The sequence below is a fragment of the Dipodomys merriami genome, unplaced genomic scaffold, assembly GCF_024711535.1.
Source record: "Dipodomys merriami isolate MVZ:Mamm:240054 unplaced genomic scaffold, mDipMer1.0.p SCAF_7, whole genome shotgun sequence".
Lineage (NCBI taxonomy): Eukaryota > Metazoa > Chordata > Mammalia > Rodentia > Heteromyidae > Dipodomys > Dipodomys merriami.
Genome location: NW_027206290.1, coordinates 63,697,445 through 63,715,294, shown reverse-complemented (window position 1 = coordinate 63,715,294; position 17,850 = coordinate 63,697,445). Strand labels below are relative to the sequence as shown.

General features: G+C 41.1%; 1 protein-coding gene and 1 non-coding gene across 4 annotated transcripts in view; one reads left to right on the top strand and one right to left on the bottom strand.

The window, feature by feature from the left end:
* Window positions 1-1,606: 1,606 nt before the first annotated feature.
* The window catches only part of Plcb1 (phospholipase C beta 1), a 661,556-nt gene continuing 645,312 nt past the window's right edge, over window positions 1,607-17,850 (top strand). For all 3 annotated transcript variants that reach the window (XM_070006762.1, XM_070006761.1, XM_070006760.1), the window contains exon 1: window positions 1,607-2,152. In XM_070006762.1, coding sequence (XP_069862863.1) covers window positions 2,054-2,152 — 99 coding nt within the window. In that variant the 5' untranslated portion in view covers window positions 1,607-2,053. The remainder of the gene's footprint in view (window positions 2,153-17,850) is intronic.
* LOC138817450 (small nucleolar RNA SNORA63) lies at window positions 11,481-11,612 on the bottom strand. Its single transcript, XR_011368889.1, has one exon. It is a non-coding gene; the product is annotated as a small nucleolar RNA SNORA63 (small nucleolar RNA).

Below are 17,850 nucleotides of genomic sequence, written 5' to 3'. Positions count from 1 at the left end.
CAGTTTGTACAAAATGACAGTTTTTGTCTACTAATTCCATTGTTGATGGATATTTTATTCTTTTTCTGTTTGGAATTATTATGAAAAAAGCTACTAATGTTACTGGACAAGTCTATATAGGTTGTGTGTGTGTGTGTGTGTGTGTGTGTGTGTGTGTGTGTGTGTGTGTGTGTGTGTTGCCAGTACTGAAGCTTGAACTCGGGCCTCAAGCTTTGTTTTAGGTCTTTCCCTCAAAGCTGGGGCTCTAATACTTGAGCTACATCTGCATTTTTGGATCTTTGGTGGTTAATTAAAGAGTCAGGATTTGTCTGCCCTGGCTTGCTTAGAACCTTGATCTTCAGTTCTCAGCCTCCTGAATGGAGAGGATTACAGGCTTGAGCCACCAGCACCCAGCCATTTTCAATTCCTCTGGGGGGGGGGGACAACAACAACAACAAAACCTAGTAGAATGTCTGGGTAGTGGACGTTCAAGTTTATAAACAGCTATTCTCCAAAGTAGCTTTACGATCTACACACCCTCCAATAATGGATGAGAGTTTCAGCTGCTTCACATACTACCAAACATTTGGCATTAATCAATTTTGAAAATTTGGTCCGTTTTTTCTTGTCCTTCCACCACTTCTGTGAAAGAGAACAAACTATATTCCTAGATCAATGCTCCAGAATGAGCAAGTTTATACACACACACACACACACACACAAACACACACACGTGCGTGTGTGTGCATGCGTCTGTATGTGCGTGAGAGAGAGAGAGAGAGAGAAAGAGAGAGAGAGAGAGAGAGAGAGAGAGAGAGAGAGAGAGAGAGAGAGAGAGAGAGAGAGAGAGAGAGAGAGAGAGAGAGAGAGAGAGAGAAGAGAGAGAGAGCACACAGGGCTGGGGTGTATCCTGGAAGGATGGTACCTATTTTCTTGGGAAATAAAACTTTTGCTTTCATCAGGACGATCTTATTACCTCAAAAACAACAACAACAACAAACCAACACCACTTAACCGTTCCCCCACCGCACAGCCAGCTCTCCTGCACGTAGAGATTTCTCTGAAGAGCTCTTCTACCAAGCTTCTCAATTGCTCTCTTCCCTGCTAATAATACCAGTTCTCTTGGGAGGAAAAAGAAAAATCTGTAGAGCTCCAGCAACAAAGGGAAGCTGTGGACTGCCTGGGCTCCCTCCTAACACCCACCTTTCCCTACCAGGTTAAGGCACAGAGCTGCTTTGCAGGGTGGCACCCAAGTTTCTCTCCTGGAGAGCACCTCTAAAGGGACCCGCCACGGCTAGCCTGTCACCCAGGGCTCAGGGCATGCTCAGAGGCCGCGCTGGAGGCGCAGGCGTTGGCTGCAGTAGGTTCTAGTAGCCGGGAGGTGTCGCTGCATCCCCGCTTCCCGGCGCTTGACCCAGCGCGCAAAGTTGGGCTGGGAGCGCGGGGAGGGAGGGGGGGAAAGGAAGGACCGGGGCGAGTGAGCAATCGAGGGTGGCGGCGAAGGGAGGTGTGGAGGGAGGGAGGGGGGGGGTTGGCAGGAGGAGGAGGAGAGGGAGGAGGGGAAGGAGCCGGAGGAGGAGGAGGAGGAGGGGGGCGCCGAGCGTGTGTCACTCGCTCTCTCCCTCTGTGTCTAGAGGATGTGCTGAATGGTGTGCGCTTTGAGGCGGCGGCGGCGGCGGTGGAGGAGGAGGAGGAGCAGGATTCGGCAGCGGCTGGCAGCCCAGCTCGGCTTCTTTTCGTCTTCCGAGAGCCTCACCATCTACCGCGGGGTTCCAAGCCCGCGTCCCGCCCGGGGCATGGGCACGGCTGGGCACTGCGCCCCCGCGCGCCCTGCCTACTGATCGGCTTCGGGGAGAGAGAGACCGAGAGAGACCGAGGGAGGTGCGGAGGCCAGGAGGCCGGGGAGGGAGGGGGAGAGAAGCCGGCCCCCTGGGGTGGGGTGTGTGTGTCCGGGTGGGAAGCGGAGTCCGGCACCTCGGGAGCAGAGACGAGGAGAGCCCCGCGCCCCAGCGCTCCGCGCGCCCGGTCTCCGCCAAGCTCGCCCGGGGGCCGCCCGGAGCCTCGATGAGCCCAGATGGCTGGGGCTCAGCCCGGAGTGCACGCTTTGCAACTCAAGCCCGTGTGCGTGTCGGACAGCCTCAAGAAAGGCACCAAATTCGTCAAGTGGGATGATGTAAGTATCGGGGTTCGGCCCCGTGTCGAGGCGCTCGCCGGCCGGGGCACAGCGCGGGGCGGCGGGGAGGGGGGGGACGGGCTGCGTGGGGGTGGGGCGAGGGGCGCGTTATGCAATGGGTACGTCGCGAGTGGGGCCGGAGCGGCCTGAGGGCGCCCGGTGGGGCGGGGTGGGGGGGACAGCCGTGGAGGTGGGCAGCTAAGGGCAGGCGTTTTGCGCGCGCTCCCGGCTCGGCAGGGGGTGCAGAGTTGACAGGCTGGCTGGGGCTGGCAAATCGCCCCTTCAGGGTCTTAAGTCTTGGGGAGCAGAAGGGGGGGTGTCAGTGGATTCAGAGGGGGAGGGCGGGCTTTATTTATTTATTTATTTATTTATGGCCTGGTGACGGGTCCGGAGAGTTTGGAAAGTGAGGAGTGTAAAGTTGGAGGCAGCTGGAAAGCGGAGGGTATTAACTAGGCGCGCCCCCTTCTCTGCCGGCTAGTGCACCCCCTTTTAACCTCCTTTGCCCCTTTGCTACAAGACAGGGGTTCCCCGAGTGTCTTTCCGACCGTGGTGGCTTTTCTGCCAGCCCACGTGGCAGAGGACACAAAGGTCCAGCCGACAGGTGGTCGTGCTGCCAAACTTTAGCGCCTGACTCCTGAGCTAGGGGGGCCCTGAGCTAGGGGGACTCCTGAGCTTGGGGTCCGCACACCTGGGAAGGGGTGCTGAGCACCAGCGCGTGGGGGGGGGGTAGAGGGATGGGGGCATGAAGGGTGTCCCGGAGGAAGTCATGGGCTTGGAGACAGGTGAGGGAGGGCAATGTTTTTTTCTTTTTTCTTTTTGAGAAATGCAGTGGCTAGAATATTCACTTTGAAACAGAGGAGACAAGATGTTCCCTCACCACGTCCCTGAGCCTTTTTGCCAGGTTGGGTGGGGCAGAGTCCCGGGGGGGGGGGCTACATCTCAGGCGCTTTCTATACAGTTCAGTCCCCAGGATTTCAAATGACCTCTTCCTCCTGCCTTCCACTGGAGGCAGTGAGCCTCCATGGGCATCAGTAGATCTCTCCGGACACAGGTGAACCTGGGGGGAATCTACCTATGGGCGCAGTCCGTAGGGTGTCCTTCAAAGGATGTGATAAGAACAACCCACTGGAATAAAGCCTAGCTGTCAGAATGCAAGGAAATTTAGATCCAGATGACTCATACGTATCTTAACCAGAAGGAGTTATAGGAGAATAAAGCGTTCTTCTTGCTGAAAAGATTTTTCTACCTAGTAAATTATAGCCTGTTATCCTCCAGGGTATTTTTCTTTAATCTTCTTAAGCCAATTTCCAGTGTCTGAAAATAATTTAAATATTCCAGGTAGTGAATTCAATTACTTAGCCGAATGAGTCTGTGCGTATATTTTGTCCAGTTGGAAGCGCAATCAGAACTTTCAGTATGAGCTCCACCTTCCTTGAAATCTTCTGCCAGTTATTAAATGAAGGCAAGGATGTGCACGTGCATATTTTTACCACACACTTTGCATGTTTCTCTTCTCTGTTCCAGCCTAATTGGACCGGAAGCTTTTTGTAAATAGAAGAGAATCTAAACAATAAATTCAGAAATGTGTTAAATGCTTTCTTTGGGTCAAGAGAGAAAACTCAGTTGAAAAAATAGACCGGTCTTGTCTATGTTGAAATCTTTATGTAGGGAGCAAATGCGATGATGGGTTTACTGAGAAAGAGTGAATGTCAGAGGGAAGAGAGAAACAGACTTGGCTGAATATATATATATATATATATATATATATATATATACATATATATATATATATATATATATATATAAAGAGAGCTTTGTCACAAGCTCTATATTTCTTGTAGAGTGATGATTTGAAATCACATTTCAGTATAATTCTTCAAATTTCTTATTTGGGAGAAAACAGCCAATGTGACTTTGGGAATGAAGGTGTATGAAAATACATTTTGAGATTGCCTATAGAGGCTATTTGTATTATGTGCATTTATGTAACATATTCATTGCCCACTTATTAGTAACAGCCATGGACTATGTCCTGGAGTTTTGGAAAAAGTGCATAAAGTCCCCAGCAGGGATAAATGATAAAAACAAAACAAAACAACAACAACAACAACAAAAAGCCACCACAGAGAAAGAGATTAAAAGGATGGGCTGAGAACAGAGAACACCATCAAAAGAATACCATCACAAGAAGTGGGGAAGAACTCTTGAGCATTATAGCAAGAGTTTTTGGAGATTCTCTGTGGGAAGGATACAGGCACCAGGGAGAAAGCCAGTTCTTCTGTTTAAAGACAGAACCTAAATTGTTCCAAAGAGACAAGTTATCAGAACCATGATGAACTCCTTGGCAGGTGCTTTGGTTCTTTTGCTCTCTGTGGTCTGTGGATTTTGTTAGTGTTGCTTTTATGCTCCCTAGAGAGTACTCTTGCTATTCTTTCTAATTCATATTTGCCCTTCTAGAATTGACACAGTTTAATCTCACTCTTTTTGTTTTGCTGCATCTTTGTAAAGTTGTCCATAAAAAGAGATCTAGATCTTGAGTCAAAAGCCTGTGTTTCCTGCTGGTTTTCTTGCCGGTTAGCTGTGTAACTTTAGGCAAATAGTTTCTTCCCCTCTGAATCCTTGATGCTTCTTGTTGCAAAAGTGTGGTCCTGTCAACAGTTCTTTTCTATTGCAACTAGTTGGGATAGAGTTGCAACTAGCCAATGGGATAGAGTAGTGATTCTCACACATAAGCATCCCTGAAAATCACTTGCAAGGCCTTGGTCACACTCAGATTGCTGAGTCTGAGGTAGGATTGAGAATCTACATTTCTCACAGGTTCTTGGATGCTGCTGCTGCTGCTGCTGCTGGTGGTGGTGGTGGTCTGGGAAATCATGCTGTGAAAAGCACTGGGATCAAGTTTGGGAATCAACTTGGAAAGTATGACAGACAGATGACACAATTCTCTGGCCTGTGTGTAAATTGGTGGATTTAATTTTTAATCTTTTGTGTTTACATTTTGAGAAATCCCTTTAAAGAAATCAATTGATCTCAATGACATAGTCATGGACTCCCTTTTTGAGATTCCTGAATGCTCTGTTATATCCTTGATGTCTTCACCCATCTTTGTCCATTTCTTTGGAATTGTTGACATGCAATGCATCTTTATCTTTCTTTTTTTCTTTCTTTCTTCCTTTCTTTCTTTCTCTCTCTTTCTTCATTCCTTTCTTTCTTTCTTTTTCATTCTTTTCATTTCTTTTCTTTTTTCTTTTCTTTCTTTCTTTTTTTCTTTTTGCCAGTCCTGGAGTTTGAATTCAGGGCCTGGGCACTGTTCCTGAGCTGTGTTTTGCTCAAGGCTAGCACTCTACCACTTGAGCCAGAGCGCCACTTCTGGCTTTTTCTGTGTATGTGGTGCTGAGGAATCGAACCCAGGGGCCTCATGGATGAGAGGCAAGTGCTCCACCACTGAGCCACATTCCCAGCCCGAAATGTGTTCTTCTTTTTTTCTTTTTAGGTTTTTTCCCCCCCAAATCCTAGGATGGTAATTGGGGAAATGAAAGAGGTTTCCTAATAGGACTCTGTGTCATTGATGAGGGTGGCTGTTTTGTTTTTCCTTTTGACACTGGCTTGGAAAAAGTACCTCCTATTTTCTGTTCCCAAAGTTCTTCTTCATCTCCTCCTCTAGGCAGAAAAAGAATGCTTAAAACAACTTAAAACCTTTCACAAATCTGATCTTCTTTCAAAGCTATAAAAGCTTGCTTTCTTGTCTATAAAATGAAAGCCTGGGGATTCCATTAAGCATAACACATAACAGGACATTCAAAAGTGATGCGTTTGAGGCTATTTAGGGTTGTGAAAATATTAGTTCTTGTTTCTTTTCTGATTGTTTATTTAATTGTTTTGTACTAGTACTGGGGCTTGAACTCAGGGCATGGATGGTATCTATTATATTTTTTAACTCAAGGCTAGAGCTTTGCCACTTGAGCCACACCTCTTCTTCTTGCTTTTTGGTAATTAATTAAAGATAGGAGGTGCATGGACTTTCTTGGCCTGGGTTGGCTTGGAACTGTGACCCTAATATCTCAGCTTTCCAAGTAGGTATATAACATTACGGGTGTGAGCCACTGGCTCCTGGCTTGGATTTCTGACTGGAAGAACAAGCAGGTTCTCCCTAAAGAACTGCTTAAATGCTCCCACAGATGTCCATTAGTTTTTCCTGTTTAGAGAACATGGTAAATTTTACATTGACAATCTGTAACTGTAAATGTGAGAAGACAACACTGTAAGAAGGCAATGAAGATATGTTAAGCCTGTAGTCAGAGTGTACCATGCATACCACAAAATGTACCAATCCTGTGTCTTGCTCAATTAGTTTTCACAAAGTGAGCACTCTTCATATCAACCCAAGGCCAAACACAGCATCCCATGCTGAAGAAGTCCTTTCCAGTCCTCAAATGCCCTTCTAACAGAAACTTCTAATCCCACAGTTGGTTTTGCTGGTTTTTGTTCCTTATGAACATGAAACCAAACCAAGCTTCTTCAGCCTAAAGCATCTATTTATTATCATGGAATTGCTGGATAATAATAGCACAAGTGACTGATCCTTAGTTTTGATGGTCCTTGATTAGGTCCTTTATCTGTGCTAGAATGAAGCCTGGTATACGGAATGTCCCCCAAAGAAATAGTGACACACAGCTCTAGTAATTTAGTAAGAACTTGCAATGCCTAGAGGCTGCGGGTGAATCGCATAGCAGAGCAGACTCATACTCTGTTGTTACTGGGATATATTTTTTTCTCACACGTTTTTCTCTCTGGTCTTCTTTTGTTCTATTTCTTGGGTTTTGTTGCTGGAGATTAAACCCACAGTTGTAGTGCATGTCAGACAGGCATAGTCTATCAAGAGATACCTCTAGCCCAGCTGTTTATATTTTAAAAAATCATGTTACATATTTATTCATTTATTTTCACATGTAAAAAAAATCAGAGCAAAACTCATGTAATGTCAAATTGACCATTTTAAGGTAAACAAGTGAATGCGCTTACAGTGTTCTACTCACAACATCTTATCCAGCTTCAGAACAACTAATGTAGATATTACCCACATATTATTTAAACAGAACAGGAACATTTTGCTTTTTGGCAGACATGGCAACCTGTAGTTAAATGTTTCCTTATCAGAATTGTTCCATGTTATCACCAGCAACAAGTACCAGCAGAAATGGAACGGGATTGATTGTGGATTGTTGACTAGCACTGTGGGTCTCCATTTAATATAGTCTCGGTAATTGAGAACGTTCATTTTCCTGTTACTTGAGCTAACATTAGATTTTGTAGACTTTTACATCCTACCATATATTCCATAAGCCTGGACAATTTCTTTTACAAATTTTTACAATCTATTTCATGTCTGATCCCCTAATCAAAACCAGGTGCTCCTATATCTCAGTAGGCAAAGGGACTAGTGCGCATTATTTTTCAGATTATTTACTTATAACATTCTAAAGAAGCCAGAAATACTTAAACAAACAAACTGAAATTAGATATAAAGGATAGGTAGGGGCTCTTTAAGAGCCATTTCTTATTGTCATCTGATCTCTTTTTAAAAATTATTATTATTATTATTATCTTTAGTTGTACAGAGAAATTACAATTCAACAATCCAGTTCTCTGATCTCTTTTAAGGTCTAGTATTTCATTTTCTCTTTGCCAAAATGTTTATATCAATTTTGGAAAATTTTATTTTGTATTCATGAAAAATGATTCATGTGTATATATTAATTGATGTTGACTAGATATATTTGATTAAATTTACTATATATTTATACTATACTACAAATTTACTAAACACTATTGCTGTATTTACAAATACTACAAACTTATTACATACTCCACACTTATCAGGAAACTATGATATTGTAGATTGGGAAACAATCTTTTGTATAAAATGAGACCACAACCCCAGACATTTGGTATTAGGACAATTAAAAACCTCCTACATCTGTTTTGCATTTTAAGAGCTTGTTTTTGTTCACAGTGTTTTGTTTCTTTTTATTGCCTTGAAGTTTTATGAGCAAATTCAGGGGGAAAAGGATTAGTTAGCAAAGGAAATGTTTATACTAAAACTAGATATGGTGGCACAGCATTGTTACTTAGAAGTTTTAAGAGACCATTTTGCTAGCTATGAACATAAAATCAGATTTTCTTTTGAACTTCTCTGTGAACTGGATTTTGGAAAGCTAATTATAGTGCGTTTAAAAGACATGGCCATAGAAACTTTAAAAGGTGTTGGAAGTCCACAGAGAAACTCAATAATTGCTCTAGTAGATTGAGAAAACTTAAAATGCTAACTTTGATCTTTCCCAGTTGTTCTCTGCTGAATACCATTGAGACTTTGCATCCATCCCTTTTTGCATCCTCTTCATAGGACTTTCAATAATATAAAACCTAGACTTCTGAACTAACATTTACTAGCTAAGACTCTGGCTGCCAATTAAGTTCCAACAAAGAGATGCACCTACATGAAGTCTGGTAGAGAGAAGTGTGAAAATAGCCACCTTCCTAAATTGCTTCTGCAGCTCACATAGCTGTAGAAGAAATGGCATGTTTGTGATAGTTTTCAAGTGCCTTTGAGAGGCAAGGGTGACATGGCAGCTCTCTGTTCTTCATTTATGCTTCCTTTTCATTCAGCTAAGTTGGTATTTGTGAACTCCCATAGTTCCTTCATGGACTTGGACCACTGGTCTGAAATCTCTCACCACTGCTTAAAATTTTCCTTGCTATATGCTATATGTCAGTTTGTTAGGTTCCAAACCTTAAGTAGCCAGTATATTTTCCAAAATATAATTTGCTTCTTTTCCTGCCTTCCACCCACCCATTTGTTTACCTCTTTAGTATTCCTACTTTAAAGATATATTGATGCCTCTTATCAGATATTGTGTGTGTGTTTTGGACTAGTGATGATAAATATTTTGGCTCCTGTCCTCATGCAGTTTCTATTATGGGTGAGATAGATGCTAGGCAAATGAAGGTATAAAATGTTTGTCTAACTGTGTTAAGTACTACAGGAAAACGTATCACCGCAATAAATACAAGAGGCATAAAGGTTTTCTTGGATGAATTCCATTTATGAAAAGAGCAGCAGGGCGCTGGTGGCTCACGCCTGTAATCCTAGCTACTCAGGAGGCTGAGATCTGAGGATCGCGGTTCAAAGCCAGCCCGGGCAGGAAAGACCGTGAGACTCCTATCTCCAATAAACCACCAGAAAACCGGAAGTGGCACTGTAGCTCAAATGGTAGAGTGCTGGCCTTGAGCTGAGGAGCTGAGGGACAGCGCCCAGGCCCAGAGTTCAAGCTCCACGACCGACAAAAAAAAAAAAAAAAAAAAGAAAAGAGCAGAGTTAGAAGGAAGATTTGGGCCAACACGAGCAGAGAGTATGTTCCACTGAGGGAAGAGTATGTGGGACAGAAATGGGATAAGTAAATGGGGAATGTGGCTTAGGTAATGCCTTCCTATGAACTTATTTGGTCCTGGCAAAGCTTTAGGCATATCTAAAAGTCCATTAATCACATAGTGCACAGGATCTGCACCACTGACATTGAATCCAGGGGAGTTTTTTTTTTCTTTTTTTGAAGGTGGGGGGGGTCCTGACCCATGAATTGTAAGATGTTTAGCAGCATTCCTGGCCTTTATGTAATAGATGCTAGTAGCAAACCCTCCATGTGTGATGATCAAAATTATCTGTGATGTTGCCAAAAGTTCTCCAAGTTACAAAATTGTCTGTAGTTGAGAAACACTAATTAAAATGATGACCTTGTGGTCTTAATTGATTTAAAATGTATCAGGTTCTCTGTCTCTCTCTCTCTGTCTCTCTGTCTCTCTGTCTCTCTGTCTCTCTGTCTCTCTGTCTCTCTCTCTCTCTGTGTCTCTGTCTCTATCTTTCATACACACATCACACAAATGACCATTAAACACATGAAAAGATGTTTGACATCACTAATCATCACATTAATTGCAAACTAAAACCACAATGAGAAATGGAAGCCTGGGTCAAGTAGTAAAGAGTCCAAACTCTGGTACTGGTCAATAAATAAATAAATAAATAAAACCACAATGAGAGTTGTGTCTTGAAATGATACAATGCACAGGTTGATCAAAGGATCGGATCTGGGCTTTCATTTTCACGAATTTGGTGATTTAAATAACTGATGATGTGTCATATTGTGTAGAAGTGCATGTCTTCATTCATGTGTGTTCTCTTGTGACAGCATGGAAACTTGAGAATCACTGTGAAGTCAGAATGGAGGTCAGCCATGGCCAGCAGACCTTCCCACGGGTGCTAAGGAATGTACCATGGACCTTTGGTCCTTGAAGTTACACTACAAATTTGGGATTATACCATAACAAAAAGTACCACAGATTAGGTGGCTAACACAATACAAATGTATTTTCTCACTGCTCTGGAGGTTTAAAGTCTAGGATCAAGGTGTCAGTGGGGTTACTACTATCTTCTGAGAGCCATAAGAAAATTATCTGTTCCAGGAATCTCTTCCTAGATCATCTTGGGTGTCTGACTACTGGCTTACTCCTCTGCATGTCTGTGTCCAGATTTCCTCTTCTTATCAGGACATCAATCATATTAGCTTAGAGCCTACCAGGGAAACCTCATTCTTAATTTAATAATCTTGTTGAAGTCTTTATCTCTAAATAAGTCACACTTTGAAGTAATAACAGTTCAACATATGAATTACTGTACAGGGAGGTGACATGATTCAGCTCACAGCATCCTTCAACTGAGGAAAATGTAGCTCAGGAAGTAGTGACATGTTGGCTCAATTTGGTTAATTGAAAATGGACAAAGATACATTTTTTTTGTGGTCAGTGGTGGAGCTTGAACTCAGGACCTGGGCACTGTCCCTGAGCTCTTTTGCTTAAGGCTAATACTCTACCACTTTGATCCATAGCTCTGCTTCTGCTTTTCTGGTGGTTAATTGGAGATAAGAGTCTCATAAAATTTCTTACCTGGGCTTGCTTTTGACTGGGGCCCTCAGATATCAAGAGTAGCTAGGATAATAGGTGTGAGCCAACAGTGCCCAGTTGAAGATATATTTAAAAAATAATTAAATATTAAAAATTTGATGGAAGCTGGGCATCAGTGACTTATACCTGTAATCCTAGCTACTCAGGAGGCTGAGATCTGAGGATCATGGTTCAAAGCCAGCCTTGGCAGGAAAGTCTGTGAGACTCTTAATGGCCTGGAGCTGAAGAGCACAGGGACAGTGATCAGGCCCAGAGTTCAAGCCCCATGACCAACAAAAACAAAAAAAAAGATAGTAATTTTTTTTCCCACAATATATATGAGACCAAGTGTCCCTGGCTGCTACAGAGGTATAGCAGACAGGTATAGTTAAGAAACAACCTTAATTTAAGCAGGGAGAATGACAACAAAGCACTGAGCAGCTATATTGTAGTCTAAATCCTGCTGTGATGGTAGTTTTATGGAAAAAAATTCCCACCCAGACCTATGTAATTGAAATTGGAATTGTCTAAGGAAAGAATCAGGTTGGCTTTGGGACAAAGATTTTCCCCATAAGGAGCACTCTCTTCAAGGATTGGAGCTGTGTTGCCTAAAAGTAATATAATGTAAGCCATAGTATCCACTTCTAAATTCTCTACTAGTCACATCAAAACAATTTGAAAAAAATGGGAGAAAAAGGGTTGGAATTTATTTGAGTAATAGACTTTATTTAATTTTTTTAACTGTATTTTTTTGTCTTTTCTTTTTTGGTACTGGGGATCGAACCCAGGACGTTGCACTTGCTAGGCAAGCGCTTTGCCACTGAGCTACACCCCAGCCCTGTACTTTATTTAATTTTAACAAGTCCTCACCATCGAGTATTATGGGATATTTCATATTCCTATTTTCACTCTTACTCTGACATCAAGTAGCACATCTTTAGTTGCAGTAGCCACATTTTGATGGCTCTGTAGCCACAGTGAACTCACCACAGCTCACAGAACAGACAGTTCACTCAATGGAATCATCTCACTCCAGGAAACAAACAAACAAAAAAAGGTCATTCTTGGGGGTCCAAGAAAAAAAAATCTTTCTTTTTGTAAAATATATGTTAAGTACCAGCATCCATACAGCCTAGGAATAGATTCAGGATATTTATAACATTAACATTTCTCGGGGGGGGGGTGGTTAGGATAATAAATGTCTAAGCATCCTAGTGGGATAAAAATGGAAAAAAATGTTGAGGAACATGATCTAGAGTGTGAGTTTCAAGGTTTACTTTCTAATTCTTTCCAGCTTTGTTGAGTTTCTTGTGGCAAATTATTTAGCCTTGGTTTATTTGTGTGTAAAATAGGAATAATAACACGATCCACCTCTTAGGTTTTTTCTTTAATACATATAGCCAAGTATTGCTAAGCAGTGGGGATAATCCTGAGAAATGCACCATTAAGTGATTTCAAATGTTATGAAGTACACTTACCCAAGCTACTATATGGTCCAGCCTAGGCTATGTGCTGAATGAAGTCTATTGCTTCTAAATTACAAACTTGCATAGTCTGTATTAAATATTATAGGCAATTGAAACAGTGCTGTTTGTTATAGTTAAACCTCACATTAAGCACAAACAAGGTAAAAGTAACAAGCAATAAAAATATTTCTGTTCAATTATAGTCTTGTGGGACTTTGGTCATATATGCGCTCTGTAATGCGCATTGTTATGCAATGTGAGATGATATTAAAGAGGAAAACCATGTGAAATTCATCTCACAGCAATTGGCTCAGATCACATGCTAAGGATATGTGTGTTATAAATTCTGTCAGAATTTTTTGTAAAAAGTATTCTGGTCTTTGTGTCTTTGACATTGCCTATAAATTTCTTTAGAATTTATTAGTAATTTCTATCAGTTCATTGAAAGGCCAGTTATTATTATAAAGAGCTATCAGACTTTCTAATGTTAATGTTGATCCCAGTGACTCTTTTATTTGCTGAAAGATTTCATATTTATTGGGATGTTTAGATTGATGGTTCAACATATTGTCCTCAGACTATCCATCATTGCTCCTAGAGCCTTTTTTAAAGATTCAAACAAGAACTTCTTCACATTGATGAGATAGAGACGTGAGGGAAATGGGTTCTGTCATATAAAGAGGCTAATAGATGGAAAATTACTGGATGTCATTCACTCAAGACTGGTATGTCTTATTACTGTCCTTTTTGTGTGAGATAGATGTTTACTGGGGAAAAGATCTTACAAAATAAATAAAAAGTTGAATCCTTAGTAAGAGGCAGTAATGCACTTACAAGATAGGGATTTACCTACGTTCTGAACTCACAGGTGTAAGACCTTTACTTCACTATATTCCTGACCCCAACATCTTGCTCATTGTAGTCTTACAACCATGGCTCTCAAGACCAGCAGTGTTAACCATCACTGTGACCATATTAGAAGTGTAGATTCTCAGTCTGGGGATGGAGTACAGTAGTCAGAGTGGTTGCCTAGCATGTGCAAGACCTTGGAAGATTTGCAGCACCAGGAAGCAAGCACAAAAAAAAAGTACACATTCTCAGATTTCTTTCCAGATCTAGAAAGGCACAGACTCTAGGAAAGGGGCCCAGACAACTCCGTTTTTAACAACTCAGTGATGCTAATGAACTTGAAAACTTCAAAGCCACCATCTTCTGGAAGCCACATCTTTCTATTATTGAAGGAGGGAGCATGAATAAAAATTGTCCCTCTGAGAAACTTCATTATTCTGTAGTGCTCTGCTCCCTGACTCATAACCTGTCGGCAGTTCCCTGGGGAAATGAAAGATGACCACATATTTCAAACTTTAGTCCTGGGCATCCATTCTGACAATTAAGAACACTTGAGCTCTGGGTTGTGTGGCTGTTTGGGTGTGGGGAAACTAGAATCTTTTGCAGCTATGTGGGAGGTAGGGAAAAAGCAGGTGGAATGGAAAATGGGAATTTGTGTATTTCTGGGTCAAACCCTGCCTTGCGTGGCAGGAATGCCAAGTTCCAGCTGATCTTGGAATGTGAGAGGTGATTGTGGAAGAAGCAGGCAGGGAGCCGAGATAAATCATCATTTCACAGAGGAACTGTGACCGGGCCGGAAGAGTAGGGTCAAGAAAATATTGAACAAAGGAGTTTAATTTTGAGAAAGGAATAAGCTAGAAATAGCAGTGTCTAAAACAAATTAGGAGGCTAGTGCATTATAAAAAAATCTACATCTGAGCCGTTTTGTTCTGCTCACTTAAATATTTGATTGTTTGGGATCCTTGCAGTGACTTGTCACTGAGGATTTTGAATTGTGCCTTGTCAGGGCCCTGATAACAGAAGAAGCTGACCTGAAAATGATAAGTTACACCTACAGGTTAATTCCAGTTGATCTGAAAGTGGGAATGTGTGCTGTGTGCAGCCTGTCAGATCTTTCAATCTGCCCACTTCTAGAGGACATGATAAGACAGGGCTGAAAATGTTGCTGTGATTTATTGGACGTATTGCTGTGAACTGTTAGGCATGGAAGCCCACAAAAAGAAGCTTCAAATATTTTTAGGGCTATTCTTTCATTTGAATCTCAATTTTTTGACATTTGAAAGTAACCTCAAAGGTTATAAATCCTATCTGAAATTCTGTGCAATGGCATGATCCTTGTAAAAATCTCTTTTTCGAACTACCTGTTAAGAATGTATGGTAAGTGCCAGTTACAATGGCTCACATCTGTAATCCCAACTACTTGGGGAAGCAGATATAGGGAGGATCACAGTTTGATAACTACTTGTGCAAAAAGTTAGACTCCATGTCAATCAGCAAGCCAGTTGTGGTGGTGTGGACCTGTCATATCAGCTATGAGGGAGGCTATAGGTAGGAGCTTCCTGGGCTGAACTGGTCCTGGAGGGAAACAAAAACCCTACCTGAATAATAATGAAATGTACAAACAGACTGGGGTCATGAATCAAGTGGTAGAGGACCTTCCCAGTAAGAGTAAGAACTTGAGTTCAAATTCCAGCATTACCAGAAAAAAAGGGAAGAAAGAAATAAAAGATGGGAGGGAGAGAGGGAGGATGGGAAGGAGAGAGGGAGGAAGGAAGGAAGGAAGGAAGGAAGGAAGGAAGGAAGGAAGGAAGGGGAGAGAGAGAGAAAGTATGTTAGGATCAGGATAATTAAGCATAGAACAAACCAGAAGTATTCCCTCTGTGTACACAAAAATGAGTAAAAGCAAATTCTATGGATGTATTTAAAATTCATTGTTTATACCATCATTGGTCACAATTGCCAAAAGGTGGCAATAATCCAAATGTTCATTGACTGATGAGTAGATACACAAGACATAATGTAAACACAAGAAGAAACATTACTCAGCCTGAAAAAAGGGAGAATGCTTGACAATGCTACAACATGGATGAACTTGTAGGGCGTTATGCTATGAAAAAAGCCAGACAGACAAGGACAAATCTGCACAGTTCACTTACATGCATTAGATATAAGATAGTCATATTCTTAAAGGTAGTTGATGGTGACTTTTGTGGGGTGTGTGGGTGTTGGGGAGATGATTCTAAGTTATTGTTTGGGAAGAGGAAGATGGGGATTGGTGAATATTGAAAAATTGTTCTGGAAGTTGATTCACAACACTGTGAATGTAATAAATGTCTCTGAACTGAATACTTCAAAACAATAGATTTTTGTTATGTACTTTTTATATTTATATTTGAAATGAAAAGTATAACAAGATTAAAGTACAATTAATATTTAATATAACTAGTTATAATAAATGTATACAGCTAGTTACATTAATTATAATTTAATATAAATATAGCTAGTTATAATAATTTTAAGCTTCTATCTGTAGCAAGCATTTGTATCTTACTAAAATTACGCTAGTTAATTTTAACAACAACCCGATTAGATGGGTATGGCTACTGTGACCCCTCCAGCCTTTTTTAGCTGTTTAAAATGAGGTTTTAGAAAGACTTGGAAAAATTATATTAAGTGAAATAAGCCAGACCCAGAGAAACAAAGGTTACATGGTTTCCCTCATTTGTGGTAGCTAGAATTAGCCTGTCAATCTGTAGGTAAACATGTTGTTGGGTGCTATGCAGGCATTTGCAAGTGTATTAGTGAAATATGGTAGTCTCTAGGGAGATCTCAGATATTGTCATTTCTTAGAATGACAAAGTCAAAGCCCAACAAAATAAGCACCAAGAAATGGGTACTTTCAAGGAGAGCAGGCAGCAAGAGAATAGGGTAGATGAATGAAGAGAGGAATGGGGAGAATGCAGTCAAGAATTCATTGCCTATACTACAAATGTAACACGAATACGGGAAAAGCTGGGTGGGGGGATGATAATAGTGAAAAGGATAACACTGATCCAGATGCATGTGCTCATAAACTGCTTTGTTAAATAGCAACGCCTTGTAACTGAATAAGAATAAATAAATAAAATGAGGTTCTGAGAGAGGAGAGGTAGGAGTTTGATCCCAAGAAGACAGCCTCTGGAGGAGCTGGGTTCTTAACATAAACTTTACCAAGATAGCTTGAAACCATTTATACTGCTTTACCAACTGGGGGTGGGGGGTGGGGGTGGGGGGAGGGTTGGGAGTAGGTAGGGGAAACAAGTTCCAAAATCTCTACAAGTTCAAAATTTCATTTCAGTTGTTCTTTCAGTAACATATTAGGCTATGATGCAACTGCAGCTACCATGGATAGGAAAAGGTTTAAAGAATCCTAGCAATTTGTAATCTCTTTATAAAATAGAGTTCCTGCAATGGCCTGTGTATTTTGGTATAGGAATCCACCTTTGGTGACATGGTATCATGCATTTTCCTGTGCAGATGGTATGCCTTTCTGAAAGTTGCCCAAAAGAAAGAACACATGTTTAAAAATGTTTGATATTAAAATCACACTGAATGTAATTTTGTTTTACAAAGTGTAGGCTTTAACCTCAGTCTGCTAGTCTAGGATGTCTTATTTTAGCCTGTGAAACATAAACTTGCAACAATTTGGCTAGATCTTTCCAAATATGTTGAAGATGGCCTTATTTACTGTTACCTTGGAAACAGCAGTGCCCAAATGCTGTGCTTCCTTGCTTTCATACAATTAAAATTTATTTTATGGAGCAAATGTAATTTAAATATCCTCAAGGATGGATTTTAATGAACTTTAATCATGTGAAATATGTAATATGGTTAGTGTTAAAATTATTTAGGAAACCAAATACAGCTTTTTATTATTCTTATTTTATTTTTGAATTAACACACATTTCTGATATGATGGCGTTTATTGTGATATTTACATAAATTCATGCAAATGAACTTTGAACCAGCTCAACCCTTCCAATTTTTCCCATTCCTCTCTCCTTCCCTTTATTTTCAAGTTTTGGTGGATTTCAATGTTCTGTCTATCTATCCATCCATCTATCTATTTATGTATGCGTGTGCAATGTCTTTTGATCTTCTTTGCCCTTCAGTATCACTATCATCCTCTCCTCCTTCCTGTGATCCCCTCCTAGACAGTCTTCATTTTATATTTATGTCTAATTACTATAGATAGACCTTTACAATGGAACCCATAGCAAACCTTAAAAACTTGTTTTAATCAATAAATACACCACTGACCTTCTTCTTTACCAGTTATGTAATCTGAATATTAGTAAAGGACATAAGTTTCATTGCCAATATTTCTGTAAAGATAAAAGATGCAATGTC